The sequence below is a fragment of the Mixophyes fleayi genome, chromosome 5, assembly GCF_038048845.1.
Source record: "Mixophyes fleayi isolate aMixFle1 chromosome 5, aMixFle1.hap1, whole genome shotgun sequence".
Taxonomy (NCBI): Eukaryota; Metazoa; Chordata; class Amphibia; order Anura; family Limnodynastidae; genus Mixophyes; species Mixophyes fleayi.
In genome coordinates this window covers 78,920,461-78,937,326 of record NC_134406.1, presented here as the reverse complement: position 1 = coordinate 78,937,326, position 16,866 = coordinate 78,920,461, and the positions used below count along the sequence as shown (strand labels likewise).

The window sequence follows — 16,866 nt, the reverse complement described above, 5'->3', positions numbered from 1 at the left end:
GGTTACTTAATTATTTCTTCATATACATACTTTTAATGGCATTATAATATAGCAATTATAGAAGCTATTTATAGTTATGAAGATGGATGGAGAATACTAACTCTGTCAGGGATGTCTTCTGTTTTGTTGATCTTTAGGGTCTGCAAGGGTGGAGCTCAGCTACCTGCTCTGATACTTATAGAAGCTTTTACTTTTAAGTTGGAAAAATCACATGTAAAAATCAGATAATGGCCCTGATTCATTAAGGAAAAGAAGCAAAAAAATTAGTAACTTTGTAACTTGGCAAAACCATATTGCATTGGAAGGGGGGGGGGTTAAAATGTGATGGCAGATTTATAGTTGGGATAGGGTATGTTCTAGATCAACTTTAAATTTCAGTGTCCAAATAAAAGCTATCAATGATTTGTGTGCTACATGAAAAAACAGCCAGTATTGATCTTATGTGCAAAATAATAAACTAATTAGCACCCCTTGCATTGTAACATGGCTTTGTCCAGGAGAAAACGTGTTTTAATTATTTCATTAAAGTGTGCTGTTCATAATATGGCCTATCCAATTATGATGCTTATTTGCAAAGTGTGCTTGCTTGATTTATGTACTCAAGACATAGACCCTGCCTATATGTAGCATCAGTGTTTTTTATTTTAAAGTACAACAGAAATTGGTTAAACAAAGCACACATTGACAAGTGGCACTCATATCCAAAAAACATGCATGCCAGCTGTAATCAACAATTTGGGGCTTAGTTATTAACAAGGAGCAAATACAGACAGAATGTAACCTAGAGCAACCAAACAAATTCTGTTATGTTTCTACTGTCATTGAGAAACAGAGAGCAAACGACTGATTAGTTCATTAGCTCTCCCTCAGGTTACAGCACGTTTTCTCGCCAGTGTTAAATAAGCATATACATTTAAAGTTATCTTGTTTTAGTAACTTATAAGTGTACTGATATTAATAAAATTATTGATACTTATCATTATTCTTTTATCTGTTTATTTTCAGCAATACTTTATCCTTCTAATCTTAACGGATGGTGTTATCACAGACATGGCTGACACCAGGGAAGCCATAGTTCATGCCTCCCATCTTCCCATGTCAGTCATCATTGTTGGTGTTGGCAATGCAGATTTTAGTGACATGCAGATGCTGGATGGAGATGATGGAATACTGAGGTCACCCAAGGGAGAGCCTGTACTTCGGGACATTGTTCAGTTTGTACCATTCAGGAATTTCAAACACGTACGTATCTTTTAAGAAACTGGTCTTCAAGATGTGACAGACAAAGGAAGCCATTTTTCATTGTCTGGCATTTCCAAAAATAGAAATACGTTTTGGCTCTGTATGATTTATGAGGTGTATTTGAATCATATGCCTCATCCAGTAACATGCTAAATGTAAACATTGGCACGTTTCATATTAATTGACTGTAACTCACAAAACCAACTAAAATGTCAACCTACATTCATTGCAGTGAGTCTATAGATATAAATCCTTCCTCATTAAAGGGTGAAATTCACTGAGATAACTAAACTGCTCGGCACAGTTAATTGCCAAGATGTAGTAGTTGCTGCATATGTCTTTTATTACATAGTTTAGCCTCCTCCGCATCATGTATTACAGGGTTTAGTGCAACGTAAGGAGTGCCCTGCAAAGTGTGGCATTTATATAGCAGAGGCTGGTATTTTATGTTCTAAAGAAATATTAAGAATATGTGTCCTACCCATTCACTAGGAGATAGTGACACAACTGAGGCATGAGACACACCTGTGTTATTGCATTCAATGAATAATCTAGGAACTAATAACATCACATGAGGCACTTGATAGGCTGAATATTGTTTCAGCAAACAAAGTATCTGCCTTCATCACAGGACAGTAAATAGTACATAATTGCCTACTCTCCCAGAGTGTACAGAAGAGTTACAAATTTTTGAGAGTTCACCCTTCCGGATCCTGCCCAATTGTTCTGTGAAGTGGGTGGGCAAGTGATGGCACTTTATCCTATGCATAGTATTATCATGGCCCCATCCCCACTGTGTGATGATGCAAAACGAGTCATGGCACCCCATGCATTAGCCCCTTTGCCCTAGGTGGTATCTACCCAGTGGTGGAACTACCATTAGTGCAGCAGGTGTGGTGCATCGGGGCCCATGGAGATAATGGGGCCTGCTACATGGGAAGCTATTGAGCTGTGGGACCCGGTTCCCTCATCCCCACTTCCCTGTATTAGGACCCACAGCCCGCTAGTTCCACCTCTGATTTACCGTACATGTGCTGGAGCCTCTATAGAATGTAATGTGCAAAATTTATATTACATGAAACTGAAGTTTATATTTGCATGGAGCAAAAATACTTTGATTTTATTTGGTGACATTCATGAAGTTGAGAAAAATGCAGCCCCTCATTTTATTATGCCTGTTTGTCCACCTAGTGCATACATAAGTACACTCCATAATGTGCCCTTAACTTTTGATTTAGTTTCATCTGGAAATGTGCATGCTAGAAAGAGTCAAAACATTGCTATAAAGTTTTGCTGCTACCACTTTAGGACCACTTCTTTCACTGAATAAACAGGTCAGTTTTTCTCCTACAATAATGCTCAGTCTAGCCTCTTTTATGTTTAAAATCAATCATGACGGTCTCTATCACACATGTCAATATTGAATATTTTAATGTTTTACTTAGAGTTCTAAAATTCGTTTACTCCTATTAAGCACACCTGGAAGGTGAAATTATAGGCTAACGCCCGATCTCTGCCACCTTCGACAATGTATAAAATTTTACATTTTACAGGGAGAATAATGAAAGCTGGAATGACCCTGTGAACGCGCTCTTCCCAGCCCCTGAATATCATTTAAATATCACATCCTGCAAAACAATATGATATTTTGTCATGTGTAAAACTTACTAATTTTCAGCAAAGAACCACCAGGTCAACTCATTTCTTCTATATGACTCATTTTGCACCCAGCAGATACCATCATAATGTCCCACAAATCAACGGGTTTATTCGCCTAAAAGTAAATGTATGGCGTCAGAAAATGGAATTTTGGCTGGGGGCTCCCATTTTCAAGTTCAAAAAACCTTTACTGGCTTGAAAATCCAATATAGAATTATTTAATGTAAAAATTAAATGAATCCAGGATTCACTGTAGTCCAAATAATAAGGGTATTTTTTAGAAAAACGTAGATTTGTTTTTAATGCCCAATATACAGATTTATCACTTGCCAGAGCTATAATTACAGATATACTTTAATCCACCTGTTCAGCGTTGTTATCCAAATATAATTAGGGTTTACATTAATTTCAGTTTTGAACTGACTTTAAGGAGGATGTTCATACAGGACTTCATTGCCTTGTATCCTGTGGAGAGCGGGTCCAGTGCAGGCTCCAGTGATGAAGTTTCTGGTTAATACAGAGTGGCTAATTGTGAGCTGAGGTAGCCCATTAGCTTGTTCCTATCTTAACGTTGTAGTTAGTAAACATATCTTCAACTCTTATAGGAATTATACAGTTAACAAAATTACATTAATATTTAAAAAAGCATGCTCAGGTAAATGGCCACTAACGCCCGACATACAAATCCATGAAAACAAAAGTAAAAAAAAATAAAAGTCCTTTTGTAAAAGGACTAGGGAGTAGCCAACATGATCCTAATCTTTAGATCTGGTGCATCCCTAACCTAAGGCATTCAGCCCTTTTTGCTATGAGACTGGCTCTCTCAGAACTATGGCAACAAAAAGAACATGCATGGAACTTCAAAAGGAGTGTGCTTATTTAGGTGGGTATGAGGCACTACTTTTTGTAAAGCTTGGCCCCTTCTTTAACTTCAATGAAGTTGAATCAATTTCATTGCGAAAAAGCCACCAATGAAGATAGGCACTGTGAGTATTCAAGGGGTAATTAGGGTGTGTTGAGCCCAAAGCAGAGGGAGGGGTTATGGTCATCGCACATGGGTCAGGTCGGAGGAAGCGGTGGGTTGGGGGGGAAAGGCATGTTCCGTGCCTAGCCATGGAGCCCATACTTGGTTGAAGATATGGCCTCTATCGTGGAAGTAGTACGTAATCTGCTCCATGGCGGACACATGCCAAATTTGCCTTTTGAGAGCCAAAAGGGATGGGGGTGAGGTATTTTTCCAATTAAGGGGTATGAGTGATTTGGCTGCTGTCACGATGTGGGCAGTTAATTCTTTGGAGAATTTGTCCAGGTCTTGAGGAGGGTAACACAAAAGGAATACCCAAGGATCTTTCGGGAGGGGGCTTCAAATAGGGTATTTAGGAAACTATGGACTGAGTCCCAAAAGGTGGTGATCATCTGGCAGGACCACCAAATATAAAGCATCTTACACCTGCGGCCACAGTCCCGCCAACAGTAGGGTGAGGAAAAGGGAAACATTTTATGGAGTCTTGTGGGTGTGTAATAACAATGGTAATACATTTTTTAGGAGGTTTCCTTAAGTTAAGTTGATATAGAGCATTTAACTATCCCCAGTCTCATGTCCTCCCAAGCCTCTTCATCCGGGGGAGGGCCAAGGTCCTTTTCCCATTCGTCCTTATGAGGATTTGGAGAGGGAAGGGCAGAAGTGAGAAGAATACTATAAATTTGAGAAATCATGCCCTTGTCCAAGGGATGTCGTCTACAAAGAGATTCAAAGGGGGTACGATCCCTAAGAAGATAGGTTGGTGGTAAGGATTGCAAGAAATGGTTAATTTTGAAGAATTCAAAGGGGCTGAGAATTTGGGACGGGGATTGGAGTTGGAGATGCATAGCGAAAGCCAGCAGCCCTGTTTGGAAAAATCCACTGGAAATTTAAAACCTGCACAAGACCAGTTACGGTGGGTCGTGTGCAATAACTTTTTGTTGACATTGTGCAGGAACCTGTGGAGGTGGTTTTTCTGTTTCTTGATTCCACCAGGCTATTCTAACAGGTTTGCAATTGTTTTTTCACGTGCGTAACATGTTCTGTTATACCTTAGAACTATCTCAGATTTAGTGGGCAGGATTGAGAAAATACTTTATGACTGTACACCGATCAGTCACAACATTAAAACTACTAACAAGTGAAGTGAATAACATTGATTATCTCGATTGAGCTCATGTACCACCTACCTAAACATTGTTGCAGACCAAGTTCACCTCTTCATGGCAATGGTATTTCCTGATGGCAGTGGTCTCTTTCAGCAGGATATTGAGTCCTGTCACACTTCAAAAATTGTTCAGGAATAGTTTGCGGAACATGACAAAGAGTTAAATGTGTTGACTTGGCCTCCAAATTCTCCAGATCTCAACCCGATCGAGCATCAGTGGGATGTGCTGGAAAAACAAGTCTGTGTCACGTAGGCCCCACATCTTGATGCCAAGACGTTAGCAAAAACAAAACATCTTCAGAGGTTTTATGGAGTCCATGTCTCGACAAGTCAGATCTGTTTTGGTGGCACGAAGGGGACCTACACAATATTAGGCAGGTGGTTTTAATGTTGTGGATGATCGGTGTAGATTAATCTACTCATAAAGTCATTAAAAGCTGTTTGTGTGCAGCCTTATTTTGTAGAATGCAAACCAATAGGTATTGCCATCAATGGCTGATCTAATTAGATGTGTCTATCACATTGTCTCCTTCCTCACACACACAGCTGTGTGTACATGATGACATTTATTTCCAGAAGTAAATAGTAGTTTGAAATCAGCACTGTAGATTGTGCTCATGTCATACACTAAATTCCTATTGACTGAATTGTAAATGTGTCAGAGGACTTTTCTAAATAACATAAATTAAATGGTTATTTAATGAGACCTATACTCTTCTCCCTCATAATGTTTTATTCTACATTGTGAAGCCCTCTCGAAATGTATAAGGTTTCCGAGACGAAAAAAGGAAAATCAATGTGTGTTATCCATAATCCAATGTCTGCCGTTTTGTGTGCAGATAATATCTCCCCGAGGTATTTGTGTGATGATGGCATCGCAAGCAGTGAAAATGTCTGTCATGCTGCATTAAGTGAGCACACACTTTAGGAGTCACAATCATTCCTTTTCTGGAATTTTCTCGACTGTTCTGTCGACGAGCCTGTCTTAAAGTTGCACCCATATGATATGTGCAGGTTAGAATGATATTCACATTAATATGACCCAATTGATAATAAAGTGGTTTGCACATCAACGTTATCAATAATGTATTTATGTATAATAACTGTTTGACAAGAATACCTGTATAAATAGTAAAAATACTCTTATCTTTGCTAATTAAAAACTATTATAGGTTTCATTTACCATGTTAGGAAATCTTTCATCCATGCCAAGAGTTACATCTCATAACTATGTTTCAGTCGCATTTGTGTTCAGTGTAAACACTATGTGCCTGATTTATTAAGGATCTTAACTTAAGAAACTTCTTATTTCAGTCTCCTGGACAAAACCATGTTACAATGCAAGGGGTGCAAATTAGTATTCTGTTTTGCACATAAGTTAAATACTGACAGTTTTTTCATGTAGCACACAAATACTTGATAGCTTATTTGCACACTGAAATTTAAAGTTTATATTTGTGTGCTACATGAAAAAACAGTCAGTATTTAACTTATGTGCAAAACAGAATACTAATTTGCACCCCTTGCATTGTAACATGGTTTTGTCCAGGAGACTGAAATAAGAAGTTTATTAAATTAAGATCCTTAATGAATCAGGCTCTAGATTCTATCCGTTTTATTTTAGTTGACCTCAGTCATACATTGCACTGCTCAAAATAGAACAATCCCGGCACCTGGCCTAACCCCAGCACCTCCGCCATGCTGCAGCCTTGTCACAGATAAAACCATCTCACGTGACACAGCTGTGTGACAGGCTGGCAGCTCTCCTTCCTCTCAAAGTGAAGTACGTCACTAAAGGTTCAAACCCTTCTACAACTGAGGTGTGCTTCTTTAACTTAAATCCTTTTGGCTACCTGTAAGAATATACATGCATAAGGTGCAAAGTATCAGATATAACCCAATCTGCATACAGATATAGGTGTACGCTTTTTTTGTGAGCATGCACAATACAAATCTCCATATATTGTGCTTAAAAAAAGGCTGTACGCCCAACAAGGCATGTGCCCTAATGTGTGCTTTTATGCCATGTGGTTCTGACACAGAAAATGCCTCCTCCAGTAGGATTCAATCTAAAGCAATAACATAAATAAATTGGACATTCTGTAAAATAAAAGCATGTAGCATCCAGTTATTCCTGTATTAATATTAAATAATTATACTTCAGTCCTAGTCCTATCATTGAATATATGATATATGGATTGAAATATCTGTCTTATTTAGCTTTCAGTCAAGTACTAGAATAAAACAAATTCTCTAAAAATTTATCTTTCTATTTATCTTAAGACATCCCTGATGATTACTTACTATTTAGTTGTAGATAACCTAATTTTCATGCACATACAAGATGTTGCCATGTAAGATTCTATATAATCTGTGTCTGTAGCCTATCTATATACAAGCTTTCCAGTCTTGATCAATTAAATTAGAAAACTGTATTTTCCTAAATATAAGGAATTTTGACACTCATATAGAATTTTCAAAAGTATGTCACATGCCTGTACACATGAAGCTGACCATGCCCAATTGCATAAAATTATTTTAAAAATATGTTCTACTTTGCATGATGTCAATGTTTTGCATCAAGTTCATAAAATAAAGATTCTTAAATCTCTGAAACCGCAGCAACTGTGTGTTTTTCAGTTATCAAGTAAATATTTCAGATAGAAGTCCTATTTCAAGTATTTGCAGTTATACTTGTAGTACCCAGTTTAATGATTGTAACTAGGCATCAACATATTGAGTTGACTTACTCTTTAAGGAATCATCGGGGAGCTACATTAAATTCCAAAATAATAAAACAATTTAAGGGCTCATTTAATAGCACAAAGCAAAGAAAACATGTGCTGTAACCCGTGGATTCCAGTCAGATATTAACAGAGGTAAAGTAAGTTAATATGTGTTATAGCACATAAAATCTAGCACTGTTTTACCAGAAGAACTCGATAGGGTCTGCTGTAGATCATATGAGTAGATCCAGTCACAACAGAGGTTTTTTTTTTATATTTTTTGTCAATTCCTAAGGAAAGTGTTCTGTCTCTAGTAATGATATACATAATATTAATATAGTATTATTATATTTAAATATGATATATTTCAAAAAGTGCAATAAATACAATGCAAGCGGCATTATACTGTAAAAAAAAAATGTCTCTTCCAACAAGGACTACTGTACTCTATATTAGAAAGCCGATATGTATTTTTATATATTTCCCAAATGGTTTGTACTTGGTATAATTGTAGTGGAAAAATGGGAGAATCAAGCAAGAATTCAGATAAGAAAATTAATATGTGTAATAATAACGAATTATTAATAATAACCTGTAATAAAATATATAAAAACTTGAAAATATGCACGCATCTAATATGGGGCCCAGTATTGTAGATTATCATTAGAGATGGGCGGGTCCAGGTCTCCGAGAACCGAACCCACCCGAACTTTGGGTATCCGAGTACCGAGCTGAGCAGCTCGATACTCTCCCGCCCATTCCGAATCCAAATCGAGGCCGAACGTCATTGTGACGTCGTCGGATCTCGGGGCTCGGTTCTCGCGATACTTCAACTTTATAAATACACGCCTCCACAGCAATCCATCGCCATTTGACAGAGGGAGAGAGCAGGGTGTAGTCATAGGCTAATTAGAGCAGGGACAGAGAATACAATATTGTTCTTGCAATTGCTCTAACCAAAATCGCTAGTGCAGAGAGGAGGATAGAGGTTTATTATTTTTTCTTCATATTTGGCACTCCCCAGCGCTTTTGGGGTGTCCCCCATAATTGTGCATAAATATTTCTGGCTGTCAAAAGTCATATCTGTCAGCAGTATCTACTAAATAATTTTTAGCACTCCTCAGTGCTTTTGGGGTGTCCTCCCTAATTGTGCATTAATATTTCTGGCTGTCAAAAGTCATATCTGTCAGCAGTATCTACTAAATAATTTGTAGCACTCCTCAGTGTTTTTGGGGTTTCCTCCCTAATTGTGCATTAATATTTCTGGCTGTCAAAAGTCATATCTGTCAGCAGTATCTACTAAATAATTTTTAGCACTCCTCAGTGCTTTTGGGGTGTCCTCCCTAATTGTGCATTAATATTTCTGGCTGTCAAAAGTCATATCTGTCAGCAGTATCTACTAAATAATTTGTAGCACACCTCAGTGCTTTTGGGGTGTCCTCCCTAATTGTGCATTAATATTTCTGGCTGTCAAAAGTCATATCTGTCAGCAGTATCTACTAAATAATTTGTAGCACTCCTCAGTGCTTTTGGGGTGTCCTCCCTAATTGTGCATTAATATTTCTGGCTGTCAAAAGTCATTTCTGTCAGCAGTATCTACTAAATAATTTGTAGCACTCCTCAGTGCTTTTGGGGTGTCCTCCCTAATTGTGCATTAATATTTCTGGCTGTCAAAAGTCATTTCTGTCAGCAGTATCTACTAAATAATTTTTAGCACTCCTCAGTGCTTTTGGGGTGTCCTCCCTAATTGTGCATTAATATTTCTGGCTGTCAAAAGTCATAACTGTCAGCAGAATCTACTAAATAATTTTTAGCACTCCTCAGTGCTTTTGGGGTGTCCTCCCTAATTGTGCATTAATATTTCTGGCTGTCAAAAGTCATTTCTGTCAGCAGTATCTACTAAATAATTTTTAGCACTCCTCAGTGCTTTTGGGGTGTCCTCCCTAATTGTGCATTAATATTTCTGGCTGTCAAAAGTCATAACTGTCAGCAGAATCTACTAAATAATTTTTAGCACTCCCCAGTGGTTTGCGCTCAGAATGGATTCAAAGCAGTCCACATATGATCTGAATGAGCAACCAGGTTCTGTCACCAGTCCTGATGTTAGTGTTCCCAGTACGTCATCTGGCCAAGGCGATGTCAAACAACAGAGTGTTTTCAAATTAGTGCAAAAAACAAAAACCAAAAAAAAATTTACTGTATTGAAGCGAAAAAGAAGTGTAACTGAGCAAAAGTTAAGTGACGATAAAAAAAAAATTGCAAGCATGCCATTCTACACACGCAGTGGCAAAGAGAGAATGAGGCCTTCACCTTTGGCTATTAGTGGCAGATCCCAAAAAGTTACCCAGCCTACAATTGGTGCACAACTACTGTTACGCGTCAAAGCCGAGCTGCAAGATAACAGTGAGGCATTACAGGAGAATATTTGCTCTGATTCACAAATGACAACAATCCCTGTGGAGAGTCCATCCAACAGTGGGATGTCTAATCGTGAGCATTCTGCTGATGTGTGCCTTAATAGCCCGAGTGTAGCCGGTGATACCCAAATTGAGGATGCCACTTTGGAATTAGAAGAGGATGAGGGGGAGATTTGTGTAGGCGACGAGGGCGCTAATGAGGATGTTGATGAGGATGAGGTTGTTTGTGTAAGTCCTGCACCAGTGGCAGCAATTCTGGCACGTGACAAGAAAAAGGCCATTGTCATGCCTGGGCATAAAACAAAAAAATCCACTTCTTATGTGTGGAATTATTTCTACCCAAATCCAGACAACAATTGTATAGCCATTTGTAGTGTATGTGAAGCCACAGTCAGTCGAGGGAGGGACCTTAACCATCTTGGAACCTCGTCTATGTTACGCCATTTAACGAGAGTTCATGGCAAAGTGTTGGGAAAAGCTGAAAGTTCTTCCCAAAAGAATACAAGCACTCCCTCATCAGCTAAGACCCTCCGCTCACCGACATACCGACGGCTACAAAATACACCCACCACACCATCCTCATCATTATCCTCAGTAGCGCTTGGAGTTAGCCCGGCATCCCACTTAAGGCTGGATGACTCCGGCACTATTATTGATTCCTCTGAAGAAAGCGTTAGTCCTGCTGCTGCTGTTGCTGCTGCTGGGGGTGAATCGTCATCCCAGAGGCAGGTTAATGAAATGAGCAGTGCTACATTTCAGCAATTAACTGTGTAACAATCATTTGCGAGGGGAAGCAAATATGACAGCAGTCACCCAGTCGCCAAGCGAATCACAGACGCCATGGCTGCAATGTTAGTGTTAGATCTGCGTCCAATCTCCACAATAAACGCAGCTGGTTTTTCACAGTTAATTGAGGTTTTGTGTCCGCGTTACAGAATTCCATCGCGACACCATTTCTCCCGTAAAGCTATTCCACAACTATACCAAAAAGTGTGTAAAAATGTAGAGATTGCGCTGAAAAATGCCATTCTGCCCACTGTTCACTTAACCACAGATATGTGGACAAGTGGAAGTGGCCAAACCAAAGACTATATGACTGTGACAGCCCACTGGGTTGGTCATTCACCTTCACCAGCAGGAACAGCAGCAGCATGTACACCACTACGTAACATTTGTCACAGGCATACACAGACTCTTTGTATCACCGGCTTCACTAACAGGCATACGGCTGACAATTTGTTACGCAAACTGAGAGATGTGATTGATGCATGGCTTATACCACTTGGACTTTCCCCAGGGTATGTCATTTCAGATAACGCCAACAATATAGTGCGAGCATTACAGCTGGGTGATTTCCAACATATTCCCTGTTTTGCTCACACCATCAACTTGGTGGTGCAGAGCTTCCTACGAAATAACCGTGAGGTGCAGGAGATGCTTTCGGTGGCCCGTAAAATTTCAGGCCATTTCAGGCATTCAGCCACAGCATGTAGGAGATTACAGCAGCTCCAAGAGCAGTTTAACTTGCCCTGCCACCAACTTAAGCAAGAGGTGGTAACTCGGTGGAATTCCACCCTGTACATGCTTCAGAGGATGGAGGAACAGCGCAAAGCCATCCAAGCATATTGCACAAGTCATGACATTAGGAAAGGAGGGGGGATGTATTTCACTCTTGCATAGTGGGGAATCCTTTCAGTGCTGTGCAAGGTGCTGAAACCATTTGAAGTTGTGACATGTGAGGTCAGTGCAGACTCTGCTAGTTTGAGCCAAGTCATTCCTTTAATTAGACTATTGGAAAAGCAGCTTGAGAAAATGAAGGAGGAGCTGAAAGCAAGCAATTCAGCAAAGTATGTTGGCCTTGTCGATCAAGTACTTAATTCGCTTCACAATGATCCTCGAGTTATTAAGATCTTGAACTCGGATCAGTACGTTTTGGCCACTGTGCTTGATCCAAGGTTTAAAACCTACATTGAGTCTTTACTTGTAAATGAGCGAGATGTGAACTTTTGCAAGGAGCTATTGCTCAGCAAGTTGGCCGCTGAACTGGGCCTCGGCTTGACGACGTGTCCTCCTTCACTTTCTCAAGCTGTTGCTCGTAAAAAATTAAATTTCCAAAAAAGAAGCAGGGAAGACACAAGGGGCAGACGAGAACAATTTAACATCTGGGCTGGTTTGAAGGATTTTTCAAAGAAATGTGTCACTTTGCCCATAACTCCATCCAATATGAGTATAAACATGCAAAGGATGGTGGAGGATTACTTTCAAGAGGTAGTTGATATGGAAATGTCAGACAGTCCCTTTCCTTACTGGGAAGAAAAGCAGGCCATTTGGAAACCCATGTACAAACTTGCTTTGCAATACCTAAGCTGCCCACCCTCCAGTGTGTACTCTGAACGAGTGTTCAGCACAGCAGGGAACTTAGTCAGTGATCGCCGTAGAAGGTTACTTCCCAAAAATGTGGAGAAAATGATGTTTATAAAAATGAACTACATCTTCCACGAGGAAGGCCTTCACCATCCAAGACATCCAAGCACTGACTGTTCTCTAATGGCGGATTCAAGCGGCGATGAATTGATAGTCTGTGATGATGACGTACACACTGATGAGGGTGAGGATTAAGCTGAAGATGATGCCGATAACATCTTTTTAAAACTTTCTATGTAAGTGTAGGGTGCAATCTACCCCCAAAGAGGAAAAGGACTTGTGGCATTTCCATATCACATACCATCTTGAAAGGCTGCTGTTAGGGCAATTTATCCTTAAGGGTAGGGTGTCATAGACAGAGTGACCCTAAACTGGCTTTGTCCATTTTTCATAATATTGTACAGTCTATAATGGCTGAATTTTTGGGTATTTTATACAAGTGGAGGGGGGCCTAGAGAGACAGAAACCAAACTGGCTTTTTCCATGTCAATTAATATTGTACAGTCTATAATGGCTGAATTTTTTGGTATTTTATACAAGTGGAGGGGGGCCTAGAGAGACAGAGTGACCCCAAACTTTCTTTCTCCATGTCAATTAATATTGTACAGTCTATAATGGCTGAATTTTTTAGTATTTTATACAAGTGGAGGGGGGCCTAGAGAGACAGAAACCAAACTGGCTTTCTCCATGTCAATTAATATTGTATAGTCTATAATGGCTGAATTTTTTGGTATTTTATACAAGTGGAGGGGGGCCTTGAGAGACAGAAACCAAACTGGCTTTTTCCATTTCTTTACATATTTAACTATAAGTGTAGGGTGTAATATACATTCAAAGACGATGGCTGCATTGCCAATATGCATAGATGGAGAGGAAGACAATCTGTTTTGTGTGTAGAATAGGCTTACCAACGAAGAATTAAACTGTTTTTTTGGATGATTTATTACCTCAACAATTAGATTACTTGTCTCTAAAACAGTTGGAGCACTAAATTGGGTTAATTTAGGCCCAAAAACATGGATTTTCCCAAAAAATAGCAAAACAAAACCAAACAAAACCAAAACCAAAACACGCAATGGCGGTTTTGCAAAACCAAAACCAAAACCAAAACACGACGGTAATCCAGATCCAAAACCGAATCCAAAACCAAAACACGGGGGTCGGTGACCATCTCTAATTATCATATTAATACCTAGGCACCGCACCTTGTACATTAACGGCGGGAGGCCAGAACACTGTCAGCTGAGATGTTGTCTAGAATCCCCAGATGTTTAAAGCAGTAGCTGTCAGTGGGAACTCTGCTACCAATTATATCAGCAGGACAACAGTAAGGGAATTGTAAGTCTCCAAACTCAAGTAGTTTGTAAGTAATTTCTGAAGCACACTCAATGCATGCCACAAAACACCTTGTTTTTCCACCACTGCGTCTGTATGGTTCACCCAGCACATCTTTGCACTCTCTGGAAATTATTTTTTTACTCCAGACCACTAAAGGAGGAAGGAATCTGGTGCCTGCGAGAGTAGAGGTGGACATAGCTGTGCCTCTCCACTGTCATTCCTTCCTGTATGACAGCGCACACAGTTTCTTACTGATCTATATCCTGCTTGTCACACCTTTTGGACATTCCGTACCCACTGTTTGAGTCTTTTCTTGCTCTGAAGCCCAGGAATCTTTAGTTACACCCCTGACAGTACTGCACTACTACTGTACTACTAAATGTGTCACTGGTTTCCTCTAACTTTACCATGTTTACTGCACTTTTTTAATCTCTTGACCTTACTCATCACTTCTTTATGGTCCCTTTTTCCCTCGTTTTAACAGCGGCATTAAATCAGTCTCGGTGGATGTTGGAGCACTACAATCACCATCATGTCATGTTTACTGAGTTTGGTTATAACATACTTTTTAGAATGTTAATTCCCAATACTCAAACAATATTAAATTGTAACATGTTATAAGAAATACATGATAAAAATCATGTCTAAATTGCAGAAAAATATGAATTTTCTTGTGTATTTGGTCAATATTAAAATAGGGATATTTCCAGTGGCAAAAATGACCAGGGTCAAATCTTTAAAACATAAATCCATAACTGAAAATTAGTAATGCACTTGGTATCCACGTTCCAGATATCAAAATGTGATAGCGGGCTTGATTAGGCAGGGAAGCATGCAAGAACAATTCTGTATATAGCTCTGAGTGAAACTATATGCACAATATAAAATACTTAGTAGCTAAAATGATAAATTAAGGAAAGTTATTTAAGCTTGTATTTTGTCTTACTTCAATTTCCGTATTCTTCTGGTTTTGACTGTGAACAAATTTCTCATACACATGTCCAGGTATTGCAGGCTTTACTTCAATAGAGATTATATTCAAACAGGATTATTTTCTAACAATACAGTGTCAGCCAGTATATAAAGGACAATATTTTATTGTGTATGAGTATTTTGGGTGTTGGCACAGAAGCGTTCTATGCGTTACTACTGATATCTCCCATGGAACCTGTGCCAATGCTCAGCTCTGTTTCATATCTCATGATTAAGGGCAGCACGGTGGCTTAGAGGTTAGCCGCACAACACTGGGGTCATGAGTTCGATTCCCAAACATGGCCCTATGTGTGTGGAGGTTGTATGTTCTCCCCGAGTTTGCGTGGGTGTCTTCCGGGTGCTCCGGTTTCCTCCCACACTCCAAAAACATACCGGTAGGTTAATTGGCTGCTATCAAAATTGACCCTAGTCTCTCTCTCTCTTTCTCTCGCTGTCTGTGTGTGTGGGTATGTTAGAGAATTTAGACTGTAAGCTCCAATGGGGCAGGGACTGATGCAGGCGCGGGCTGGCAAGTTTAAGCCCGGGGGGCGCACAGGCGGCCGCATCACATGACACGCGATGCGGCCGCGTCATTGATGACACGGCTGCATCGCGTGTCATGTGATGAGGCCGCCTGTGCGCTGATGCGGCCGCATCGCATGTCATGTGATGCGGCCGCCTGTCCGAAGGGAATAAATAGGTAATATTGCATCCGGGGGTGGCGGCGGCCGGCCCTAACAGCGGTTAGACTGAGTGGCCCGGGGGGGCGCTGCCCCCCTGCCCCCCTGCCCCCGGCCCAGCCCGCCCCTGGACTGATGTGAGCGAGTACTTGCCTTACCAATAAAAAAGGACCATCAGATTATTTCTATACATCAGAAAGGATATGTTAAAGTCATCATGGTTATTAAAAATATAGAACACATAATACCAGAAGAACTACTGACTCATTCATTTTCACTTATTTTTTTCTCCTGTAGGCCTCTCCAGCTGCTCTTGCAAAAAGTGTCCTGGCTGAAGTTCCAAACCAAGTTGTGGACTATTATAATGGCAAAGGGATCAAACCAAAATGTATGTCGGAATTCGAGTCTTCCAGGACACTAGGACCTTGAACTTCTCTGCACACTTTTGCAAAATCTCAAAATAACAATAATAATCATAATAACAATATATAGCACGTTTTAGTGATTTTTAACTTATCAATATATTTTTTCTTGCATGTATAGCTGGAAGCTTGGATCTGAATAGCAGTCGTATTGTTAAAGACTTTTTATGGGAAAAAAAAAAATAACAGCATGTCGTCTTGAAAAAAAAAAGGGTTAACTGGTTCTGTTTTTTTATACAGATTTGTTGAAATTTTGCTAAATTTCTTATCATATTTACACTATAAAACCTTTTGAAATAGATATTGAAAGTTCACAGCCAACTACTTGGATTCAACTGCTGGGAAACAAAACCTAAAAAAAAAAAAATTTTGTCCTTTTTAGAGGGCCCGTGCATGGTGTTGGTATTTTGCATGTCAGAAAAAAATTCCAATTTTATATTTACTAGTAAATTACCTCTTGCTACGAGTGGCCTACTTAAAATTTTGTAGACAATTTAAAAATAAAGACAAAAGTGGTATTTTGGTTTTGAAACCAATGTTTCTAACAGCAAATCGAAACATGCTAGATTTTTAATAGACTAATTCCATAATAATGTCACTTAATGATCTTCGTATTTTATTTAGTAAAACATTGTAATAAATGTGTTGTATTTACTTAAATACAACACTACTTCAATATAAGACAAAAGCCCAATGTTGGGAAGTGTTATCATTATTAATGTAACAAAAATCATTTTATGTGATATTCTAAGGAATAGGAAATATGCTGTATATAGAATTTGGAGCCTATGCCCAGT

The 16,866-nt window shown here is 39.4% G+C and overlaps 1 protein-coding gene across 1 annotated transcript in view; it reads left to right on the top strand.

The window, feature by feature from the left end:
- The window catches only part of CPNE4 (copine 4), a 339,071-nt gene extending 322,502 nt beyond the window's left edge, over window positions 1-16,569 (top strand). The window contains exons 15-16 of the mRNA XM_075212441.1: window positions 1,006-1,242; window positions 15,945-16,569. Coding sequence (XP_075068542.1) covers window positions 1,006-1,242; window positions 15,945-16,076 — 369 coding nt within the window. The 3' untranslated portion in view covers window positions 16,077-16,569. The remainder of the gene's footprint in view (window positions 1-1,005; window positions 1,243-15,944) is intronic.
- Window positions 16,570-16,866: the final 297 nt, after the last annotated feature.